Raw genomic sequence first — 22,409 nt, forward strand, 5'->3', positions numbered from 1 at the left:
GCTTACTCTCTATTTGTCCTGACAATTCTATCCTCATACAAAAACCTCACTCCCACCTCCTTAACAAAGCATCTAAACTCCACGCGCCAACATTTCACAAACATCTCCTGGACCCCACCTACTACACCCAGCGCGTGAACACCCTCACCCATTTTCGCAAGTAGAACTCAATCATACCCAAAATACCCCAAAAAAATTTCTCTATATTTTCTTCTCTCCCCTATTTTCTCTCTTTCCCAAACAACGCAATCTCAACGACCGAGAGAAGATCGTTCCTTATCCAATTTTAGGGTTTCTATTCTTCGCTAATCGCTCAGTTCTTTACGCATCGAAACCCTAATCTAGGATCAGGTAAAATCAGATCATTCATCCTTTTTCTCTAAATCGAAATTTTCGCGTTTTAATTTTAGGGTTTGATAAAATTAGCCTAATTTTGATTTCAATTTGCCTAAATTTTAAGGGGTTTTATTTGGTTATGATCAGATCTTGTTAATTTAAACCATTTCTCTTGTTGATATTTAGAGATTTGTTAATTTTGTGAAGTTTCGGGTTTTGTCTCTAATTTTTGAACGAGTAAGTCTTGGGATTCAGATCTAGTTACGATTAAGCTTTTATCTTTGAATCATGGTTTTTCTAGCTGTATATTTGAATTTTTTGGGTATCAATTTTTAGGTGTTTGGTGTGTTTAGTTTAACATAATGAATAAATAGATCTGTACTGTTATATTGTAAATGAAATTTGGGGGTAATTTGTTTTAAAGAGATAATTTGTGTATCAATTTTAGGATGTGATGTGAAACCGTGAATTAATTGTTTCTTATTGTTAAGATATTGTAAATGAAATTTGGGGGTAATTTGTTGTAAAGAAATATTGTGAATGGATTTTTAGGCATGTGGTGTGACATTGTGAATAAATTGTTTTGTAATATTAAGATATTGTAAATGTAAATGAATTTTGGGGGTGATTTGTTTAAAGAAATATTGATTTGACTTTGAGTAATCTGATTTCAACCCATGTTTAGCTGTGCTTTTAAGAGATTGTGACGGGCGTGGATGCTGATTTGTTGATGAATATATGAAATTATCCATGCTTATTGTGGTTGGGCAATGTCACGTGACATTCCCCACCATGCTTATCGGGGGCTGATAGATATATTGTTTTTGTTGGATTTGTGGATGATTGTTTGACAATGATTTTGATGTTGTATTATTGTGCCGAGATTGTTATTATAATTCAGCTAATGTTTTGATTCTAATTATAGGTTTGAGCTATCTGGTTGGTGGGGCATTCTATTTTGGAGATTAAGTTTCATGTCTGAATTAGACGCACAAATTCCTACTGCCTACGGTAAGTTGGAACTCTATACTATACCTATTGATGCGTGTTGTCTGTCAGATTAATTGTTCTGTTCATGATATGCAGTCATTCTGGAAAGGGTAGTCAATAGTTGTTCAATTATACTGTGTACTGTTGGGTTCCTTGAAAATGCTGTCTCAGATTATTAACATTAGCATATCTTTTGTTTTGAATTTTTATTATCTTTAGGTTTTCATTGTTTATACCTGACAATTGACTAGTAAATTCTATTTTCTCTTTTATGTTAAAACGTAGATGTATTATCTAAACTCCAGAAATGAGAAATTCTTCTATTAACTCTTATGTTAAAATGTAGATGCATTATACCTTCAACTAAACTCCAGAAATGAGTTGCTTTCTTACTGATATTGCTTTTACTTTTACTTGGACATGATGTTGACCCTATTTTTTTTTTACTTATAACGATAATCAGTGTGTTAATAGTATTGTTCTTGCAAATGTTAAATGTTAATTAGATGTCATTTCATTATTTAACGAGATGCTTAAAAGATGCCAAGAATCGCACAGAATTTTTTTCTAAAATAGTTTTTTCTGGGGTGCTTAACGTGGTTTAAGATTGGGTTTTTAATGTTTATACTTTGGGTTTTATCGTGTGTGAAGGTTTCGTTCCATTATTGAACAAGATGCTTAAAAGATGCCAATCATTGTACATAACTTTGATCTGAAATAGTATTTTGGGGTCTTGAGGTGGTTTAAAATTGAATTTTTAAAGCTTAGGATCTTAACGTTTGTGAAGGGTAAAAATGTAAAATTGATACTTACAGCCTCACACAGCATTCATTATGTAGATGAAGAATAGAAATAGATGGTTTCTGTGTGATCATGATAATTAAGTTTGACTATTGATTATCTTACTTTGATATGATATATGACTCCTGTGGGATGTGTGGCAACAATTTTAGATCCTTTTGCTGAGGCAAATGCTGAGGACGCCGGTGCTGGGTCATCAAAGGAGTACGTCCATATTCGTATACAGCAGCGAAATGGTAGAAAAAGCTTGACAACTGTCCAGGGATTGAAGAAAGAATTCAGTTACAACAAGATTCTGAAAGACCTTAAGAAGGAGTTTTGTTGTAATGGTACAGTTGTCCAGGACCCAGAGCAAGGACAGGTATGTCTTGATGTTCTCTTGTTAGATAGCGATCTATCTACCCCTTGTTGCTTCAAATAACATTTTTTTATGGTGTAGGTTATTCAACTTCAAGGCGATCAGAGGAAAAATGTGTCTACCTTTTTAGTCCAGGTAATGAATGACTTCACATCTTTGGTTTTATGAAGTATACTGTACTCATCGTTTTTAATTTTTGTCTATCCTGAGATCCATCTGTTTCCCTGGTTAAGTACCCTTTTTATTTTTCCGTTTTACTTTTGATATTTTCTGTGGCGTAATTTGATCTGAGTGGTTGTCTGAGATCAAGTTTCTCTGGTCTTCAGAGTCTGTCTTCTATTAGTAAAAAGAAGTCTGATTTTAAAGGCATATGCTTAGCTTATTGGACTAGATGATAAACTTGTTAATGAAAATAGAGCTGTTTGGAAATTGAGCTAATCCTGCTATGCTTAATTCAAATAATCATATAAATACGTCCTTTGACATTATTTTATGTTTATCAGTTAATTCAACAACTAAGTACTTTTAGTTCTTTGTTAGCTTCTCAGCAATAGGCTATTAGCTATTTCCTAGAATATCAACTATTTTTACTAAACAGGGCCTCAGTGTGTTTTTTTCCTCCTGATTGGGAATGATCTTGTACTGAAACTTTATGTTTTTAAAAGACTTACATGAGTTGTTTGATGCTGCAATTTTTATCTTTTCGCACCAGTCCTTTGAGCAGGTTGGCACTTATAGAGTTGCCTTTCCCGGGACTTGGGTAAACAGTCTTTACCCATAAATTTATATTTGGTGGATGTATGCCTCTATAGAACGGATTTAGATACGTAAATCACTGGTTATATAGCCTACAACGATCTGTTATATTCTTCATTGATTGTTGATAGCTTTTCATATTTGTTCTGCCATGTAGTGACAAACGTTTATTCATGTCATTCATCATATGGAAAACATTGTGACAAACATTTATTCATGCCTTTCATTGCATGGAAAACTGAATATATCATGAACTTGTTATGTAGATGATATCTTTAACTCTGTTAACAAAGTCCTTATCCCTCTGCACTTGTGAATTTGAACAGGCTGGAATCGTGAAGAAGGAGCATATTAAAATTCATGGTTTCTGAGCAGCTGGAATCTTACAAGTGTTAAAGTTGTATCTGGCTCATTTCGAGCTGGGTATATATATGTGATTGTGGAATTTCTTGTGGTCTGGTAGTATTTTCAACAGTTGTGATGCAGTATTATGGAATTTATGACATTATGTGGTGTTTGCTTCAATAATATGTATCAAAGGAGTTTAAAGGAGTTTTATAAGACTTCATTTAACATTTCAGATGCTTGGATGTGTTACTTTATGTTTACTGTGCTATGTTTTTATACCAGATTCAAGATTTCAGATGCCTTTGGCTTGGAACAAGTTTTGATTGATCAACAATTAAAGAGGTTTTATGACCTAAAACACTGGATTGCCCGATTTCCGAAAGTTTTAAAATTATTTCAAATAAAATCATGCATGTTGGTTTAAGTGGCGAAGCCTTCTGCTCTTTCTCTTCAAGTAGAGTGGGATCTTGGATTCTAGTCACCATTAAAAAAAAATACCTGATATAATAAACAACTATTTTGATAATCGTCTGTTGAACGAAGAATAATACTCTACAGTTGTCAGCCCTTTTTTTTTTTTTTTTTTTAAACTTTGATTTTGCCCTCGGTTAATGAAAGTTTGATCTAAATGGGTTTCTTCTGTTTAGCACTATCCGAGTGGTGTTTTTTTGTTGTTAGTATTATCATGAAAAATGAACAGCTACAATTTGTAGCTTCCTTCTAAACGCATGGTTGATGTCCACCGTAAACCACCCACCAAAAACAAAAATCCTCAATCACTTTTGATTTGGGTCAGTTTACGTGATAATGTTATATTTGAGTGAATGATAAAATAAATGTTAACCCTTACGGCTGAGAAACGAACAATTTTTAAGTGAGTCACTTCTTATCTTGTCATTTTTCCATCTCTATTTAACTTCTTGCACATGCAGAATGCGAAGATCATAATCCAAATCAATTGTAATCAAACTAGTTTGCTAGAGTAAACTCGAAAAACAAATCATAGTGCAATTAAAGTGACGATGATTGTTAACCTACATGAAGCTTGACTCTAGCTATCGATCGATACACCGCAAGAAGATAATCGTTCTTCAAACCCCAAAAAGCCGTATTACATTGCACGTTCATTTTTTATTAACTCCAAAATTTGAAGGATTTGACAACGAATTTCAATCGAAAACGAAGTATTAACAAGAATAGAGGAGGGATGAGAGAGAGAGATGCAACGGCCGTGCTCTATCGGCCAACGTCGAAGACGGCGACCCTATGCTCATGCCGGCACGAACATTGAAGAAGAAGATGAATATCGAAGAAGAAAAAGTACGTGGGAGATTCACATGACTCACTTAACCAAGTTTTGATCTCAACCACATATTTTAATCTAATATCTATTTATTTATAAATAGCATTCTCATTAGATATGTCCCTGGAGTGGTGAACTCGGTGATGGTAAATTAGGTGTATGCTAGTTTTATTCATTCATTTATGGCTTTATGTACGAGGATTCAATTTCTTCTTATTTGATTATTTGGTGCTCGAAGTCCATTATCTAATTAATCTAGACTATGGAACATGAGCCATGTTTCCTACTAATAAGAATTGAGTATACAAGGAAGTTCAAATCTAAATGAAACAAATTCAAAGCTTGCTACGGTATTAAGATTCGGTTGCATTTCAATTTCAACCTCTAACCTTCTTAAAAGGGCAACCGGTGCATCGAAGCTCCCGCTTACGCGGGGTCCGGGAAGGGGGTCCCACCATTTGGTGTATTGTACGCAGCCTTACCCCGTTTTTACACAAGAGGTGTTTCAGACTTGAACCCGTGACCTTACGGTCACATGACAACAACTTTACTGGTTGCGCCAAGGTTACCCCTCAACCTTTAACCTTCTTGATCTTCTCATTTTGTTGTAGACTAGGAATCCTATCACGCAATGGCGTTGTTGGGACCTTGGGTTAGGAGGTTCAATCTTTTGAACTTTGATTAATAATATATATATATCTCTGTGTGTGCGCGCGCGCGTGCACGTGCGTGTGTATTCCATAATTGCCTTTTACACGGTTTCATGTTTTGAAATTGTTCAATAATCAACTCATTATCAATGTTGTTGAAAGAAGTGGTCTTGGTAACGAGTGATAGTGACACCTAAGTCAACGGGTGATGGTGACACCAAATACTAACTTTAATTGGTTTTATTGAATAGAAGTAAGCATGATTATTTGAGAAAGTGTATAATTGACAAATTGTATCTCTAAGCTATCAAAACAATAGTTAAATAAAAATACAAAATTTATACCGAAACGACGCTTAAAAATAACGGAGGTCGTATAAATAACACATCTTTTCTCAATTGTAATTTTGTTTTTATAAATTACAATTTTTAGATGGCATATTTTAATTTGTCCTATATGATTTATGATGTCTTTAAACGAAGTAATTCCAACTTAGTGTCAGTTGCATCTTAGTGCCACTTCTATCATAGTAGGAAAAAGCTTGAAAAATAGGTGTAAATTATAAAGTTGAGGGGTTGCAGCTGCATCCCTTGACTACAACGTGGCTCCGCCACTACTATCACGAGAAAGACTGTGATGGTGGTGGGCAACACACTTTTGAAAGTGAGGGTTATATGGATCTCATTCTTGGCCGGCGGATCGACTGGAGTTGACTGAGGTGGAGATGGCGGGGATGGAGACGTCTGAGCTGGAGATTGAGGTGGAGGTAAAGGTGGAGATGGTGTGTAACTTGTGTTAACAAACATATCCTCTAGTGGAAGCTCCTCTTTGTGTCGGCCCATGACCAAACATTGCGAAAGAAAGCAAACCAAGAATGTCACCATATGAGTATCTTTATTTTTTACGAAAACTATTTCAAAATGTACCAACTGAGAATGTATGAACAATGGAAGGAGAAGACAAACTGTTGATTAAGTAGTGTGAGTATGTGGTTGGGTACTTGGGTGGATATGTGGGATCTGTTATTAAATTATGTAGTGCCAAAATTTCACCACCATATTTTGAGTAATTATGTGTTGGCGGTGTTGCCATATATGCTAAAGGTTGGTGGTACATAGATAACTTCTAAACCATGATGACTACCTTTAACAGGGCCGTTTTTGAGATTTTGGTGGCCTAGGGTGAATCTATAATTTGGATCCTAACTAATAAATATATATAAACATCAAACTTGATACAAAAAACTAAGTAATTTTTTTTAGAGCTTAGTAAAACCCTAAAAAAAAAATTTAGGACCCAAATTTCGTACTTATTTTTTTGGGGCCTAGGGCGGTTGCCCTCTTTGCCCTGCCTCAGATACGGCTCTGACCTTTAATTTTACCATATGTATGAGCATTTGGAAAGACTTACATTCAGATGTTAATATTCACTGATCACTAATAAATTTTAAGTTTTGTTTAGTAAAATTATGTAAAAAATAATCTTTTTTCTTAAAAATTTATTGATAGTTTACTATACTTAATTTGGTAGTATTAGTATTATGACGCCGACGTGTATCAAAGCTCTATACCCTTATACGTAACGAACTGTTATCATGTTGTGTACCGCGAACCTGTAATGTGTATCAACGTGAGTTGTGAATTATGTGACTATGTTCTAAATTACTCCATCCGTTTCAAAATACATGTCCAATTTTTGCAATATGCACTATTCACTTGACTTACTTTGACTATACTTTTTAACTAATGTATAAATACAAATATTAGCATGTAAGATGTTGTTTGATTTGTCTCGACAAATATTTTCAAAATATTAAATTTTTATAATTTTTTACTTTAGATAATTAAAGATATTAACTTTCAAAATTGTGCATTGGCATATGTGAAATGGTTGACTTGGACATGTATTTTGAAACGGAGGGAGTAGTAACCAAAGGAAAAAAAATCTTGTTTAAGAATTAATAAAAGTTATAAACTAGCTAAGGTATGCTCTCCTAAATGCTAAAATAACAAATAATAAATCATTAATACCTCAAGTTATTGCTTAAATATAGAGGTAGAAATGAAACAAAATGAGAATCCACCATGAACATACTAAGATTTCATGTACTTCCACTTCTGAAAGGATGTTGCTGGTGGGTACCAACCGTGATAGACACTTGTGGAGATCTCTACTACATAAACTCTTTTTAGTTGACATTAATGATAGTAACTCTTGAACCTTAATTTGTTTCACATAGACATTGAGTAACATGCTAACATTTATCTTTAAAATAAATTATCAAATAGGAACAAATATTTGTCTTTCATTATTAAAAGAAATCAATTCTTTCAATCTTTGAATCACAAAATTACTACTGGTCATGAATCATCTCAAAACCAATACATGTAAGATATAAGTGTCATCAATCACCCAAAACAAACTCTATATAAGCTTTAAGTATTGTTTCTTCTTATGTGTTCTAACAAGCTTCTACCATTTCTTACCTCTCTTATTTCTAGATGTTTGTTTTCTTTTTTAGGGCCACTGAGAGAGAAGTGAAAGTTTTAAAAAATATTCTTAACATTTATTAAAAAAAATATATGAACCCAAATCTTGTATCTGTTTGGATGCACGTTTTGCTTTTAATTTTCGCGTCCCGAGGCAATTCCAACGTGAAAATACAGAAGTTCCAATTTGAATAGTTAGGAAAAACGTGTGCTTGGTGGGTATCCACCATGAAAACAAACACACGCTACAAAATTAATTAGGCGAGGTTATAAGGATGACTTGGTCACTACAAGTGAGAAATTAAGGAGTAGTGATAAGAATGTTAAGGGTTCAATCCCCATTTTCAACTTAAAAAACTAAGAATGCTTACATTTACCATTTAAAAGAAAAAGATAAATTAAGGGGGTGATTGATTTCTATCTAAGGGAAAAAAATGGGGTAATGCTAAAGACAATTTTGTAGGATACACTTACTCATTTTATCGGTATTTTATTTTGGCTTAAACACATTTTTAATCTCTTAATTTATTCTTGAGGTTGAGTTTGATCCCTTAACTTAAGTATCTTAATGCAAGTTAGTTCTTTCCTTTTAGCATTTTCCATATCATACATGTTAGTTACCTCTCTACGCGTACGTAAGTTCAAAAACCTTCATAGATTTCTTCACTTTCTCCCTTGTGCAAAGAGAATTTACGAGGACAATGATCATTGCAACATCTGGTTGAAATTGAACCCCCGTTTTCAAATCAGTAAAAAGTACTCTTTTTTGCTTCTTCCATATAATTTTTTTACGTAGTGGAACTTTATATAACAATGCCAACTAAAACCAAATCAAAACTCTGCAAACCGAAGGAAAAACAGTCAAATATACCATTTTTGGTAGAACAAAATCTAATATCGAAACAACGAAAAATAGAAAAAGGAAATAAATAGAAACTTTAGAAGTAAGTTGCAATATATCGTATTTATGGTAGCTTAGATTTTTTTCTTCTTTCTTAAGAAGGGGGTCAACGGCGGATAATACTTGGATGGCATAACACTTGGTGACATTGGTCAATCACAATGTTACTGGTGTACAGAAAAACGAAAAAATTTTGTGAAAGAGAGAGAAGAAAGCCACTTGTTATATTGTAGTTGGTCAATATCACTAATGTCACCAAATACTATGTCACCCAAGTGCTACCCCAACCGAGATACTCAAGTTGCTATGTGAAGCTTAAGATGTGTCACATAATTAATTTATTCTTCTTAACGAAATTCCACATATCTTGCAACTGTAAATAAACCTCAAGCTCTCATTTTCTGATATACTTTCGGATAGTACACTTGGAGGTAAAGCAAAGCACAAACAACAAGCTGAAGAAACAATCTAGGAGTGAGGATGTTGATTTTTGGATGTTCTTTTCATCTTAGTTTCTTGTCTTTGTGTGAAGCTACCATGAGTTATGAGTCGCTAATTTCTTATTTGTTGAGGTTTGATGTAACTAGCTATGATGTATTTTTTTTTTTTTTTTTTTTGATTTGGCGATATATGAAGACTATTAGTTGTATTCATCCAAAAATTTTAAGGAATAAATTAACAATCTATGCCCGTGAGCTTAGTTCAGTTGGTAGGGATATTGCATTTTATATGCAGGGGCCGGGGTTCGAACCCCAAACACTCCACTTCTCCATAATTTAATTGTGCGAGCTCTAACCACTAGGCTACTTGACCAAAAAAAATAAATTAACAATCTATATTCACTTGCTTTTTTGAGTAAAAGAATTTACTTAACACTATTTTAAGTTACTTGAAATTAAAGGATAATTTTATCAATTTCACTTTATTTTTCAAAACAAAAAAATCATTGTCGTTTTTTATTTTAGGTCTTATCGCACACTTGTTTTTTTTCTTTTTCAAAACACGCATTCATGATATCCGTGTTTTATGTTTGATCTTAATGTTTTTATGAGTTTACAACTCATAAAATTATATTTTGATCTATTCTGTTTGAGATGTTATGGTGGTGTTGGCTTGAAACTTTAGAGTGTGTTCCTCTCGAGATATCAGATTCGATTTATCTCAATGTCAATTTTTGTCGGTCAATACTTTGCTCTGACTTTAAATTGAGCTACCACAAGTAAACGGTGTTGGATAAGAATGGATTTAAATTTAACATTCATACACATACACTATCAAATCTTTAATGCAATCCCATCAATTAATCGATTGAAAAATCATTGATTAAACAATACGATAGATCTTTTGTTGTTATTTATGAATAAAAATTTATAGCGACAAAGTGAAAATGTTTAATTTGTACTCATCCGTCCTATTATATCCTTAACTATTTATCAAGGATGATTTTGTAAAATAACTATACGTACCAAAAAGTCATACACTTAATACATCCCAAAATGTCATACAAGGAGTATACACTATCGATGTAAAGAACTTTTTTACACTATCCAGAAGTCCTAGCTCAACTGGCAAAATGCCGAAATTGTTAGGCCGGATGCCATGATCGGGGTTCGAACCCCGGTACCTCCACTTGTGTGTGTAAGTTTATAATGGCTTTGCCATTTCGTCTATCTACCAATGTGTGTGTGAGTTTATAATGGCTTTGCCATTTCGTCTATCTACCAAAAAAAGAAGTCTATCTACCAAAAAAAGAATTTTTTTACACTGTATCATTTTAAACTTTTGACTTTTCTATTTTAACTACTTTAATCTTTCCTGCAAACCGAAGAAGAACAATAGAAACCGCAAAGATAGATATTTTGATTTCTTTACATCATCAACGATGGATGATTTTTTCGTAGCAATCCTCTCTACACTTCTCATTGCAGCACTAATTCCACTCTACCTATGGAAACGCCATCGCGATTCTCAATCCTCATCTTCATCTTCCTCCGAAGAATCTCTTCAGGTTTGCAATTCCCAATCCAAAACCCTAATTTCACCACATTTTAACAATAAAACTCGAATTCTTAGTTTAATTGTGAATGAATCATCAGGCTCCAGTCAGAGAACCTGCTGCACGTGCCACCGCTACTCGCCGCATGCGTCGGAGAACGGTTGCGTCTGGTGCTAGCTCTTCATCAGCTCCGCCTGCAACGCAACAAGGTTTATTGATCGTTTTGATTTAATTTTGATTTAATTTTATTTGTGTTTGGTATTGCATGATGGTGTTTTATGATTGATGGATTAGAATAAATAATTGAATTAATTCTTGTTTGGATAAACAGCTTAATTAAACAATTTTCGTATAATTGTTAATGCTTATGTATACGCTATTTGCATAACAAAAGATGAAATACTGTCAAAATGTTTTTATATAAAGCTGCAAGTTGTTTTTATAAGTTATCATGGAGAGCTTGTGTAAATAAGCTAAAAAAAAGTTGTTTTTATAAGCTATCCTTGAGAGCTCGTATAAGTTGATTCCATAAGCTCTTTCAAACGGTCTCACAAATGTTTATATCAGTAAATAAGATCAAGTAAGTCAATCCACCACCACCATCTGATTAATGGAATTTTATTGTGAAAATGAAGAAGCTACAATATGTAGCTTGTAAATCAACACACGTTCACGTTAAAGGCAATGTTAAAAACAAACACATACTAAGTTGTGTAGTTTTCTTCTTGAAAGGGTTGACGGACTTGAAAATTGAACTGCTGTAGTTTGGGGGATCTTTGTGATATTCCTTTTCTTTTCCATTTCACTATTTTGTTCAAGTGTTTAGGGTGGATTTCATAATGTGGAGTCAAGTCAACTACTTGCCATTGTTATTTGGCTCTCTGTTTTTTGTTATGCGGAAATATTGTTAAACTAGTACTGTTTTGTGGGAATAATGTTCATGGATTGCATCTTGAAATCGAGTTGCATTTGTGAAGTGATCAACTGTATACTTTTAAACAGAGTATGGAGATGAAAGTGACAATGAAGCTGCTGGTGATGAGCATGAGGCCAAAGCATCAAAGAAAAAGGAACTCAAAAGGCAAGAGAGGGAAGCTCGACGGCAGGTATTCTTTCCTCATTCCACGTTGCAAACTGGTTCATTTATCTATTGTTAGTTTTATTCATTATTAAAGACACTAAGATATTCATTTGTCTGGCTTCTTGTTATTCGCAATGTGTTCAGAACCTGTGTCTAAGAGCATAATGATTTAAATTTGACTAACCAAAATGGAGAGTTTCTCGAAATGAAAGATGTTATGTGTATATGAAGGTTTAATAAGGTTACTGACATTTATACATTGTGTAAATTATCAAACTATTGTTCAAACTGTCATGCACATGATAGGATTACTTTGAGGAATACTCTACAGACATGATATTCAGATATTGGTGAAAAATATATTATTCTAGACATCATCCCAAAACTGTATCGGACAATTAACCTATAGAATTTCTCTGCTAACAACCAGTTAAAACCTGAAGGAACTGGTCATGACATGGTAAATACGGACATTCACCTGTTTGGAACGGTTTGATGTTGAGACTTTTTTGAAAAATAAAAGGAAATAATATTTTAGATAAAGGGGGGGCAAAGGAGGAGGAAGAATGGGGTAGGAGAGATAATACAAAGGATAATTTGGCTTCCATTGTAGCCTCTCAGCCGAGATTGAGACCCTTTTCTCTTCTCTATCTCTAAAACTTGACCTTCTTTTAACCAATTAACCTTGAGAGTGTCATCAAAACCCTCCTTGGTGGATTTTCTACTGTTCTTTGCTTCAGCCATGAGTGCCAGCAGAAACCTTCTTCTGCTCACTCTCGAGCTAAACAACCAAAGCTGTTTGTTTGCCAAAGATCTTCACTAGAATGAACCCATCTCATAAATCAAAATCTGTTTTGTACACAACAGAGCAAAGGTACTGATAACAGAACAATAAACAAGTGGGAGAAAGCGAGTGCAAGTCCTATGAGGACATCAATAGTTTAATTTTGTTCTCAGGTCATCACTCATTATTAAAAATGGGTACAATGATTAAACAACACTATATTGTTGCGGCCATGACTCTATTTTATGCAATACCCTATTGTTTAGTAATCCGAGACTCTGCACAATGATTTGACAACACTAGCAGTTGATTATTATGCCATCAATTTGTTGCCTTTTCTTACTTGTTATTTGATTTCTGGTACATATATTTGTGATTTTAAAATATTACTGCATGCAATTTTTTATTCTTTAAAATTATAAATATTCTAATTCTAAATATAATTTTTTGACTAATATTTAGTATATTATATAAAATTCCATTAAATATTATTTAATTGTTAACAGTTCAACATGATTTTATCGCAATTAGAGCATTAAATCTTAAACTAGTGTTTTCCCTGGTTAAATGATTAGTTAGTTTTTTATATATTGTATGTATGCCTGCTTGTTATTCGATGGGGGAGAGGGGGGTCTATGTTGTTGATTGAAGTCTAAGTGGTTGATTAGATTTTGGTACTTCTTTTTGAAAGGCCGAAGAAGCTCGGCAGTCAAAGCAAGACCGTTATTCAGAAATGCGGAGGTTGAAGGATGAAGAGCGTGAGGCGCAGGAGCGTAAGTTGGTGAGTCAACATCCTTGTTCTGGTTTAGTCTCAGGATTAGCTTTCTTATGGTCTATTGATCGGAAAAGCACACGTTCATATAGGAAGAGGAAGCCAAAGCTCAAAAGGCTAGGGAAGAGGAAGCTGCTGCGTTAGAGTTTGACAAGTGGAAAGGTGAATTTTCAGTTGATGATGAAGGTACACTTGAAGAGGAGCAGGATAAAACTGAAGATTTGCTTACCAATTTTGTTGAATATATAAAGGTTATTTTCTGTTTTGTACTTTCTATATCCTTGCTCTCCTTATTTTGCCTTGATAAGTTGTCAAAAGTTTATTTATGTCCATAGGGCATCGAAACCTAATGGAAATTAGCTAAGGGTTATAATTGTAACCGTGTGGGGGGTTTTATAACTGTTCTAATTTAGACAAATTTTGTGTAATTATTCAGAAGCACAAATGTGTTCCCTTAGAAGATCTTGCTGCAGAATTTAAATTGCGCACACAGGTATTCTTTCTATTCTTTTCCTTTTTCTGAATTGACCAATCTATTCCCTCTATCACCTCTTCTTTTTTATATTCTATTCCCTCTATCACCTCTTCTTTTTTATATTGTTTGTTGCTGTTAGTTTGTGGGAGAAACAGTGTCACGGGATAACAAATTCTGCTATGCCAGTATGTTTAATGATTTATATGATAGATCTTTTGTATCTAGTTTTACTTTTCTACTTACATATTTAGTTGTAGGAATTTTTAGCAGTGTTGGCAGAAAACAAGTGAAAAGACAATGGGAAAACAAAGGGTGATGTAATAGAGGAACATAGTATTCCACTATTTACAGAGATTGGTTATATACAGTTATTCACACGATGAGTTATCCTTCGGTTTATATTAACAAACATGACTAGTATTATACAGGGACTCTTATACTCCATAAGCCATCGGCCACTTACATCACTCACTGCCATCGGCCATCCCACTAATATCTAACTTCTTTTCCCAAACATTATTAATTGGAAGTTAGTATAAAATATAAAAATTAGAAAGATCAGCCTATCCTGAGGACATTGAATGTTTTTAGTTTTTTTTTTTTTTTTTTTGTGATTTTTTATCTTACATTTTGTAATGGAAGCTAGGGAGAACCAAATGTTCAACATAGATGATATCACTATGATATCTTGTAGACAAGTTTTATCGGGGAAGGGAAAAACAGAGATGCTTGACAGAAAACATAATAATCAATTGTTTAATTCGTGGGTGATCATATATTTATATTAATAATGCTGCTATACAAAGACTTGTTGTACCCAATGTTTTAAAAATCGAGAGTCTACGCAAGATCAGGAGGTGGTTGAAAGATCGTAATTCAAGAATCATATCACAGATTCTGATAGGGAATATATATACTTATTATATACTGTTAAAAGTTGATATTCATAGAGATGAGGAGAATCAGCTAGAGAGAGTGATTGTGTAACTGAATCTTGTGATTCTCAATTGCATGGAAACTGTGATGATTACAAGTATTTATACACTGTTAGAATCGTAGTGAACTCCTAGCTGAGATGTCAGCTGTCATAACTACTTGACAGCTGTCCAAGCTGTCTAACTACTTGCTGAGCAAGTTAAGATTCAGTTAAACTAAGCCTAGGTATATTTGCTAATATGCTAAGCTGTATTTCGTAATACATACATATAATTAAATACACATGCACAAAAATCTCTTAAGGATACAAGAAACAATCTCTTAAGTTTGGGATCCTTAAGTTTATAGAATATTTATATACAAGGATACAAGAAACAATATCTTAAAGTTTGGGATTACGTAAGGATAAGATACAACAGAATCAAACCTGAACCATATTTCAATAGGATGATGTCTCGACTACTTTATAATTTTATGGCGTTAACATGACTGGTCAGATCCATGTCATAGAGTTTCGACTGGGTTTTATATTGGCTGACGACTGCCTAACACAACCCTCCCCTTTTATTGGGCTTGGGACCGGCTATGCATAATGAGGCTATCATAGGAAGGATTAGCATATGGTTTATGATAGAACGTTATGGCATAATTTGATCCATATAGCCGACCCCACTTAGTGGGACAAGGCTTGGTTGTTGTTGTTCTTGAAACTGACTGATCGGATCCTTTTCTAATGTTTCTAAGTAATGGAGCCCTATTTACGGTTTGTTGGTGCTCTTTCAATTTGTTCATGAATCAATTTAATATATCTAAGTAATATATTTTTCATTTTCGGGGTTCTTTTTTATGACACTGTAAACTTATGCAGGAATGTATCAATCGCATCACATCTCTGGAAAGCATGGGTAAGAGCCTTTCGTGTATCCTTTCTTTTAAATTACCATCTATCAAAAGAAATATATACACTTTCCCTTGGTTTATTTTTCATCATAGTTCTTGTCTTCTCCATTACCATCTACTCCTTTTGAATTCATATACAATCAATTTACCATGTTAGATTAGATGCCATGTCATTCGCAAGGGCTTGAATAAGTAGAAGAAATATTTGACATAATTGGGACTGCTGATTTTTTATTTATAATGACTTATACCCTATTGTTGCAAGTTATGGGCTGTCTATACTCTTATTGATTTTACTTAGAAGTTTCCTACAAAAATAGCTAGGTTTTATGCCTACTCTAGCATGTACGTAGGTTTTATAGGTGTATCAAATGGAAGTTTTTTCTCACTTTGGGCTGTCTAGGGGCAAACATAAATAATGATTTATTTATTTTGTCAGGTCGGCTTTCGGGTGTCATGGATGATAGGGGAAAATTCATTTACATCTCACAGGAAGAGATGAAAGCTGTTGCTGATTATATTAAGCGACAAGGGAGGGTTAGCATTTCCCATTTAGCTAGTAAATCAAACCAGTTCATTGATTTAGAGCCAAAGACTCATTATGCTGAGGACATTAGTAACATGGAGGAGATAACTGTCAACTGACATGGTTTTTTGGCTTATATGTGAAGAGAAATCATGTAATGTACATAAAGAAATAGAATGCACTGATCTGGTTTTATTAGGATATGGTACATGACTTTAAGCAGCCTTAGCATTACTCCAATTTCATTTCCCGCAAAAATATATTTACTGTATTTAAAGAGAACATATTAATATCTCAATGCACTATTTTAGAAAGTTATTCCATATTTTTGGCTTCACAACAATTTTAGCACTTCTGAAGGTGTGCTTGTACCATGTAATTTCTCAATTAATTTGAAACCAGTTTCAGACAGATGGAAGTAAGAGCATGTTAAATAAGAGACATTCAAACTTGATTGCTTGTAGAGAGTCACCTTTTCATAGCAAGACAAGATCAGTTTGCAATGCATTATAACTTTTCTCACCTTTTTAACTTGATATTGATTGCAGTCCTTTACATTGTTGTTATTTGAACTTAATTTCATCCCAACTGCGCTCCTACAGTGTCTTGTGTTTCAGTTGCATCTATTATACATGCACTGTTGCACTATTTATAACAAAATGAATGTACTCCCACTCAAAATTGGAAGCCTATGCCGTTAATACTCATCATTTTCACACTTAAGCTTCAACCCTCTAAAAAGTTTACTAGAACAGATTATTTGATATCTTCATTTTTTTTCTTTTCAATCTTATTATTATTGGTTTGAAATAAGTCCCAATTTTTTCCTCTTGTTTTCGACTTGCTTTTTATGTAATCTGAATTCTAATGTGATTATGGACAACCAGCGGAGTTTCCTAAGTGGAGTAGAATCAATTTCTTATATTCTTGCATCTTTTACAATAATATTGTGTTCATTTCCTCTATAAGGATGTGCGACATTATTTTTTTATAATAAGAGGAATAAGGATGTGAGACAATATCTCCTCCCATAAAAAATGATATTTTTATCCGTCATATAAGTGCTATAGATCGAACACATGAAATGAAACAAAATGGAATTACGCTACTCGTGTAAGATGTAAAGTTAGAAAAGTAAGAGTTGTTATTTCTAACACAATCGTGATTTGTTTTGATGTGCTCTTTTAGTATCTATCTTTGATTTGTAAATGATTAAAAATATTCATTTTTATGGTAAAGTGAGTTGCTTACTTTAAAATCTCTATGAAAAGATTATAGATCAATAAATAATTTGATTTTTTATATAGACCTTTTATTGACTCTTTTTTTAGACTAAAAGTATAAACTTTTTTATGTTTGTATGAATTAAAACATATTTAATTTTTTTTTTACAAGTAAAACATATTTAAACTTATACACTATTATTTAATTATTATACACGCAAATCATTATATGCAACATTACTTTTATTATTATTTTTTTGTTAAATAGTCTAGTGGCTAGAACTCACACAATTTAATTGTGGAGAAATGGAGTGTTCGGGGGTTCGAACCCCGGCCCCTGCATATAATATGCAATATCCCTATCAAATGAGCTAAGTTCACGGGATACCTTACTTATATTATTAAATTTTAGTAAGAAGACACTTATTAGATTTCTTACAAAATATTAATTGGATTTAAATTATATTGAAATTGATATACACCACTTATTTTCTTTTTATTGTTGATAAGAACATAGACCCCTTATTATAATTAGGAAGATTTTGTTTGATTATAAACGATACCATATTGTTTGATTCCTCCGTGAACAGCTAACTTTTACTAAATTCAGCTTAATTAATTTATACACAAACCATAAGTTAATGTCACCTTATTTCTCGAGAAGAGTTGTTAATGGGTTAAACTAAACTAAAAATCACCACAATTTAGTATGGAAGTTCACATAACGACAACATGAAAGTGAATATGGTTATTACTAAACTTTCTTTTCTTTCATTCGTTGTTTCATTACAACAACTATAAACAAATTAATATTATTATAATTAATACAAAAATTATTATTAATATAAACAACCTTACAAAATACAAGCTTCTAATTAATTGCTAAATATAGCACACAAATTTACCTGTCCCTCCGAAACAATCGCTTAAACTAGCGGAATATAACTTTCATCTTGACCTTTCTCTTCCAATTTTCCCTCTCCATCATATAAATAAAACACAACATTACCTTCTCTTCTCCCTCAAGTTTCCTTCCTGTTCAGCCGCGGCGTATTACCGCGGCCGACCTTCTTAATTATCACCATCCTCTTTACACACACAAAACCAAAAAAAACTATAGAAAGATTAAATAAATAAAAATAATAGTGATTGTTGTTTCCAAGGTAACAAGCATGAAATTTTTTAAGGAAGGTAAAACTTCCTCTTACCAAACACTTTTATTATTGTTGTTGTCGTGTGTATTTGTGTTTTCGGGTTTGGAAATTTGTCATGGACAATTTGACGACTATGATGACGCAGCAGCACCACCACCACCACCTAAGGGTCTTGACACCTGCAACGGAATATTTCTAACCTATAGTTTGAATTCAAGGGAGAAGGAATGGCCCCACGTAAAAGATGTGAAGAAACAAGCGTGGGCGTTTAAAGCTGAAGCGTCGTTGACGAATGTTGGAGATGAGGAATTGAAAGGTTGGCAGATGTATATTGGGTTTCAGCATAAGGAGGTTCTTGTTTCAGCCGATGGGGCTGTTCCGGTTGACTCGGAAGATTTTCCGGCTGAGGTAGGGAATGGCACTACAATTGCTGGGAGTTCTATGATGGATTTGAAGACTGCAATTTCAACAGCTAATGATTGGAATCAAATCGCTGTTAGGATTCAAATGAGTGGGACTCAGTTTGGACTTGGTAAAAGTGGTAAACCTATGCCTAAAACTATTAAGCTTGTTAATGATGGCTTCAAATGCCCCAACCCTATGCGTCAAGGTATTTTATATCTATTATCTCTTCATGCATGCATGCATGCATGCATGTCTCATTTCATGTTTATATATATAATTTTCACCTCTATTATGCTTGTTAATGATGATGTCTCATATGTGTTTGGTGGTAGGTAAATAAAATTTGGTCGTAAGTTATTTTATCGTTATTAGGGATCAAACTCAGGTATCAGATGCCCTTTGTTTTTTTCTTCGTAAAAGGGGTCGGATTCCATACAAGGAAAACTATATAGCAATAAAGTGGAGGAGCATAGACTCATAAAATCAATTATCAATCGATCGAAGAAGATTGGTGTAGAATTGTCAATTAACTAGAAGTAGATAATTTATTAACCACTTTACCATTTTATAATGGTTGGTTAAACGAATTGCATGTTTATTTTTATTTAACTTATGTTATATGAAAAAATTACCATGTTTGTAAGTTTTTTTCCTTCTATTTTGACTATTCTCGTCCTTAATTGTTAACTTTCTCTGAAATAAAAAGGGATAGTTTCTATTGATGATGCTTTCTCGTATGCACAACTACTTCTACAAATTAAATTGTTAAAAAAAAAAAATTATGTATAAGGGTGATACAAGACTTGGTTTGATTCGATGGATATTGTAGCGGATGTATCCTCCCTCCTCGATCTCTCTTACTGATCCAACAAAAATCTCAATCGTTGAATTAATTTAACCATGAAGAGATCAACACTCTCAACAATTAAATTAATCGTGAGACTTGTTTGGAGGGATGGAGGAGATCGAGAGGATCTAAGTCTAATATTTCTGTTGCCGATTTCCATGTGCAAGAAGGGCTTCGTTCGTGAACCCACCTTGTGATATGTTAGGAACAATTTCTGCATCTTTATAGAAATATAAAGTTGTATACTAGCACTGAGAATAAGATTTTGCTATTGATTTATAATGTGGATTATCATAATGCAGGTACAACAATGTTTGTATGTTGCAGAAAGGACCCAAAAGCAAAAGCCAAACTAGCCAAGAAAACAAAGTTCATGCCTCGTCGCTACGGAGATCTAACCATAGCATACGACATACTTCAAGCCTTCCAATCGAACTACTTCGCGCAAGTAACCATTGACAACAACCACCCATTAGGTCGTCTTGATCACTGGAACTTAACATGGGAATGGCCAAATGGAGAATTCATTTACTCGTTGAAAGGCGCTTATGCTCGCAGGAAAGATCCTTCGGAATGTTTATACGGTCCTGCCGGAAAATACTATGGTAGCTTAGATTTCTCTCAAGTTGCAAACTGTCAAAAGAATCCTCTTCTCTCTGATCTTCCAGCTGAAAAAGAGTTAGATGACAAAGTTGGTAAATTACCTTTTTGTTGTAAGAATGGTACTGTTTTACCACCTGTTATGGATAAGAACAAAGCAAGATCACTTTTTCAGGTACAAGTTTACAAAATGCCACCTGATAATAATAACAGAACAGCTCTTACACCACCAAAGAAATGGAAAATTGATGGTGTCATTAACCCTAAATACACATGTGGACCACCAATTAGGGTTGATCCACAACAGTTTCCTGATCCAACCGGACTTAACGCAATTTCAACGGCTGTTGCTAGTTGGCAAATAGTTTGCAACATTACCAAACCGAAGCCGAAAGAGAATCGCTGTTGTGTTTCGTTCTCGGCTTTCTATAATGAATCTGCCATCCCTTGTAACACTTGTGCATGTGGTTGTCATGATACAAAGAATTGTAATCCTAATGCTTCGCCTTTACTTCTTCCACCTGATGCACTTCTTGTGCCTTTCGCGAATAGAACCGCAAAGGCAAAGGCTTGGGCGAAACTCAAACATCGCCGTGTTCCGAGTAAGTTACCTTGTGGAGATAATTGTCCTGTTAGTATTAACTGGCATGTTAGTTCAGATCACAAGGAAGGCTGGACAGCTAGGATTACACTTTTCAATTGGGAGGATTTCTCTTTTGATGATTGGTTCACTGCAATGAGGTTCGACAAGTCTTTTGAAGATTTTCAAGATGTTTATTCATTTAATGGAACAAGAATTCCCGGTATCAAAACCATTTTCTTTCAAGGACTTAAAGATATGAATTACTTAGCAGGAGAAACTAATGGAACTCATGAATATGATCCAAGGGTGCCAGGGAAACAACAGTCTGTGATTTCTTTTCATAAGAAACACACTAAAAATTTCAATGTCGAGAAAGACGCTTTTCCTTCTAAGGTATACTTCAATGGAATGGAATGTTCAATGCCTCCACGTAGACCTACTAAAAGTGCAGGACATAAATCTTCTATCAGCATCGTTGCAGTCATTTTCACAGCTTTTATGACATTTTTGCTCATGACCGATCACTTTTTCTGAGATATTGTCGTCGTTGTTATCGTTTGGAAACTGTGGCTTTGGTAAAGAACTGCATTTTGAGTCTCATCATCAAGATATTGTGTGTGCCTATGACAGATCGAATGATGAGTGATACAGCTTCTTTCTGTAAAAGTACATAACAGTATATATGATCGATACAAGATTATGTGGAACTTTAAAAGTTCAGTACATACATATCTAGTTCATATTACATATTAGATGGCCTTTTTGTGTATTAATTATTAGTTCAAGTTGGTAGCCTCATTTTCTTTTTCAAAATCTTCTCATAGATTTGATCATATGATTTGAATTTGAAATTTTGGGGGAGGTGGAGGGTGAGGGAGGGGACTAATGCTTCCAAGAACTTCAATCTTAATATTTTCTCTATGTCATGATTACATAGAACTTGAAAATTTGAAATTGCTAAAGGCAGACTTTTTAGACACAAAAAAGCGTTTACTTGATTTCGCTCCGCTCCTGATAAAGTAAGCAATTCACTTTAGAGAATAAAATAATTTCAACCGTTGATGAAAAATCAACGGCCACTCGGTAAACCTGTACATCCGAGTTTTTATGCATGCACATTTTAGAGAGCTAAATATTTTTCTTTCTATTTCACATATATTTGGACCATAAATTTAATTTAATATCAAAGTGTACT

The 22,409-nt window shown here is 33.8% G+C and overlaps 3 protein-coding genes across 3 annotated transcripts; all 3 read left to right on the top strand.

Moving 5' to 3' along the window:
• The first annotated feature begins 238 nt into the window (after positions 1–238).
• Positions 239–3,821, top strand: LOC146950010 (protein translation factor SUI1 homolog). Its single transcript, XM_085745989.1, has 5 exons — positions 239–351; positions 1,262–1,347; positions 2,280–2,488; positions 2,567–2,620; positions 3,568–3,821. Exons 2-5 carry the CDS (start codon positions 1,311–1,313, stop codon positions 3,610–3,612), a joined length of 345 nt encoding a protein of 114 aa, XP_085602115.1. The 5' UTR covers positions 239–351; positions 1,262–1,310; the 3' UTR covers positions 3,613–3,821.
• A 6,936-nt stretch (positions 3,822–10,757) lies between these two features.
• On the top strand, positions 10,758–16,813 carry LOC146950011 (DDRGK domain protein). The gene is made up of 8 exons (XM_085745983.1): positions 10,758–10,940; positions 11,029–11,137; positions 11,931–12,034; positions 13,485–13,574; positions 13,658–13,816; positions 14,002–14,058; positions 15,845–15,881; positions 16,316–16,813. The coding sequence occupies exons 1-8, from the start codon at positions 10,815–10,817 to the stop codon at positions 16,519–16,521; spliced, it is 888 nt and encodes a 295-aa protein (XP_085602109.1). The 5' UTR covers positions 10,758–10,814; the 3' UTR covers positions 16,522–16,813.
• Positions 16,814–18,596: 1,783 nt separating this feature from the next.
• Positions 18,597–21,966, top strand: LOC146950012 (COBRA-like protein 10). The gene is made up of 2 exons (XM_085745984.1): positions 18,597–19,389; positions 20,334–21,966. Exons 1-2 carry the CDS (start codon positions 18,798–18,800, stop codon positions 21,746–21,748), a joined length of 2,007 nt encoding a protein of 668 aa, XP_085602110.1. The 5' UTR covers positions 18,597–18,797; the 3' UTR covers positions 21,749–21,966.
• The last annotated feature ends 443 nt before the right edge of the window (positions 21,967–22,409 follow it).

Source organism: Medicago sativa, chromosome 2 (genome assembly GCF_051527215.1).
Source record: "Medicago sativa cultivar Bolivia chromosome 2, Bolivia_mono, whole genome shotgun sequence".
NCBI classification, from domain to species: domain Eukaryota; kingdom Viridiplantae; phylum Streptophyta; class Magnoliopsida; order Fabales; family Fabaceae; genus Medicago; species Medicago sativa.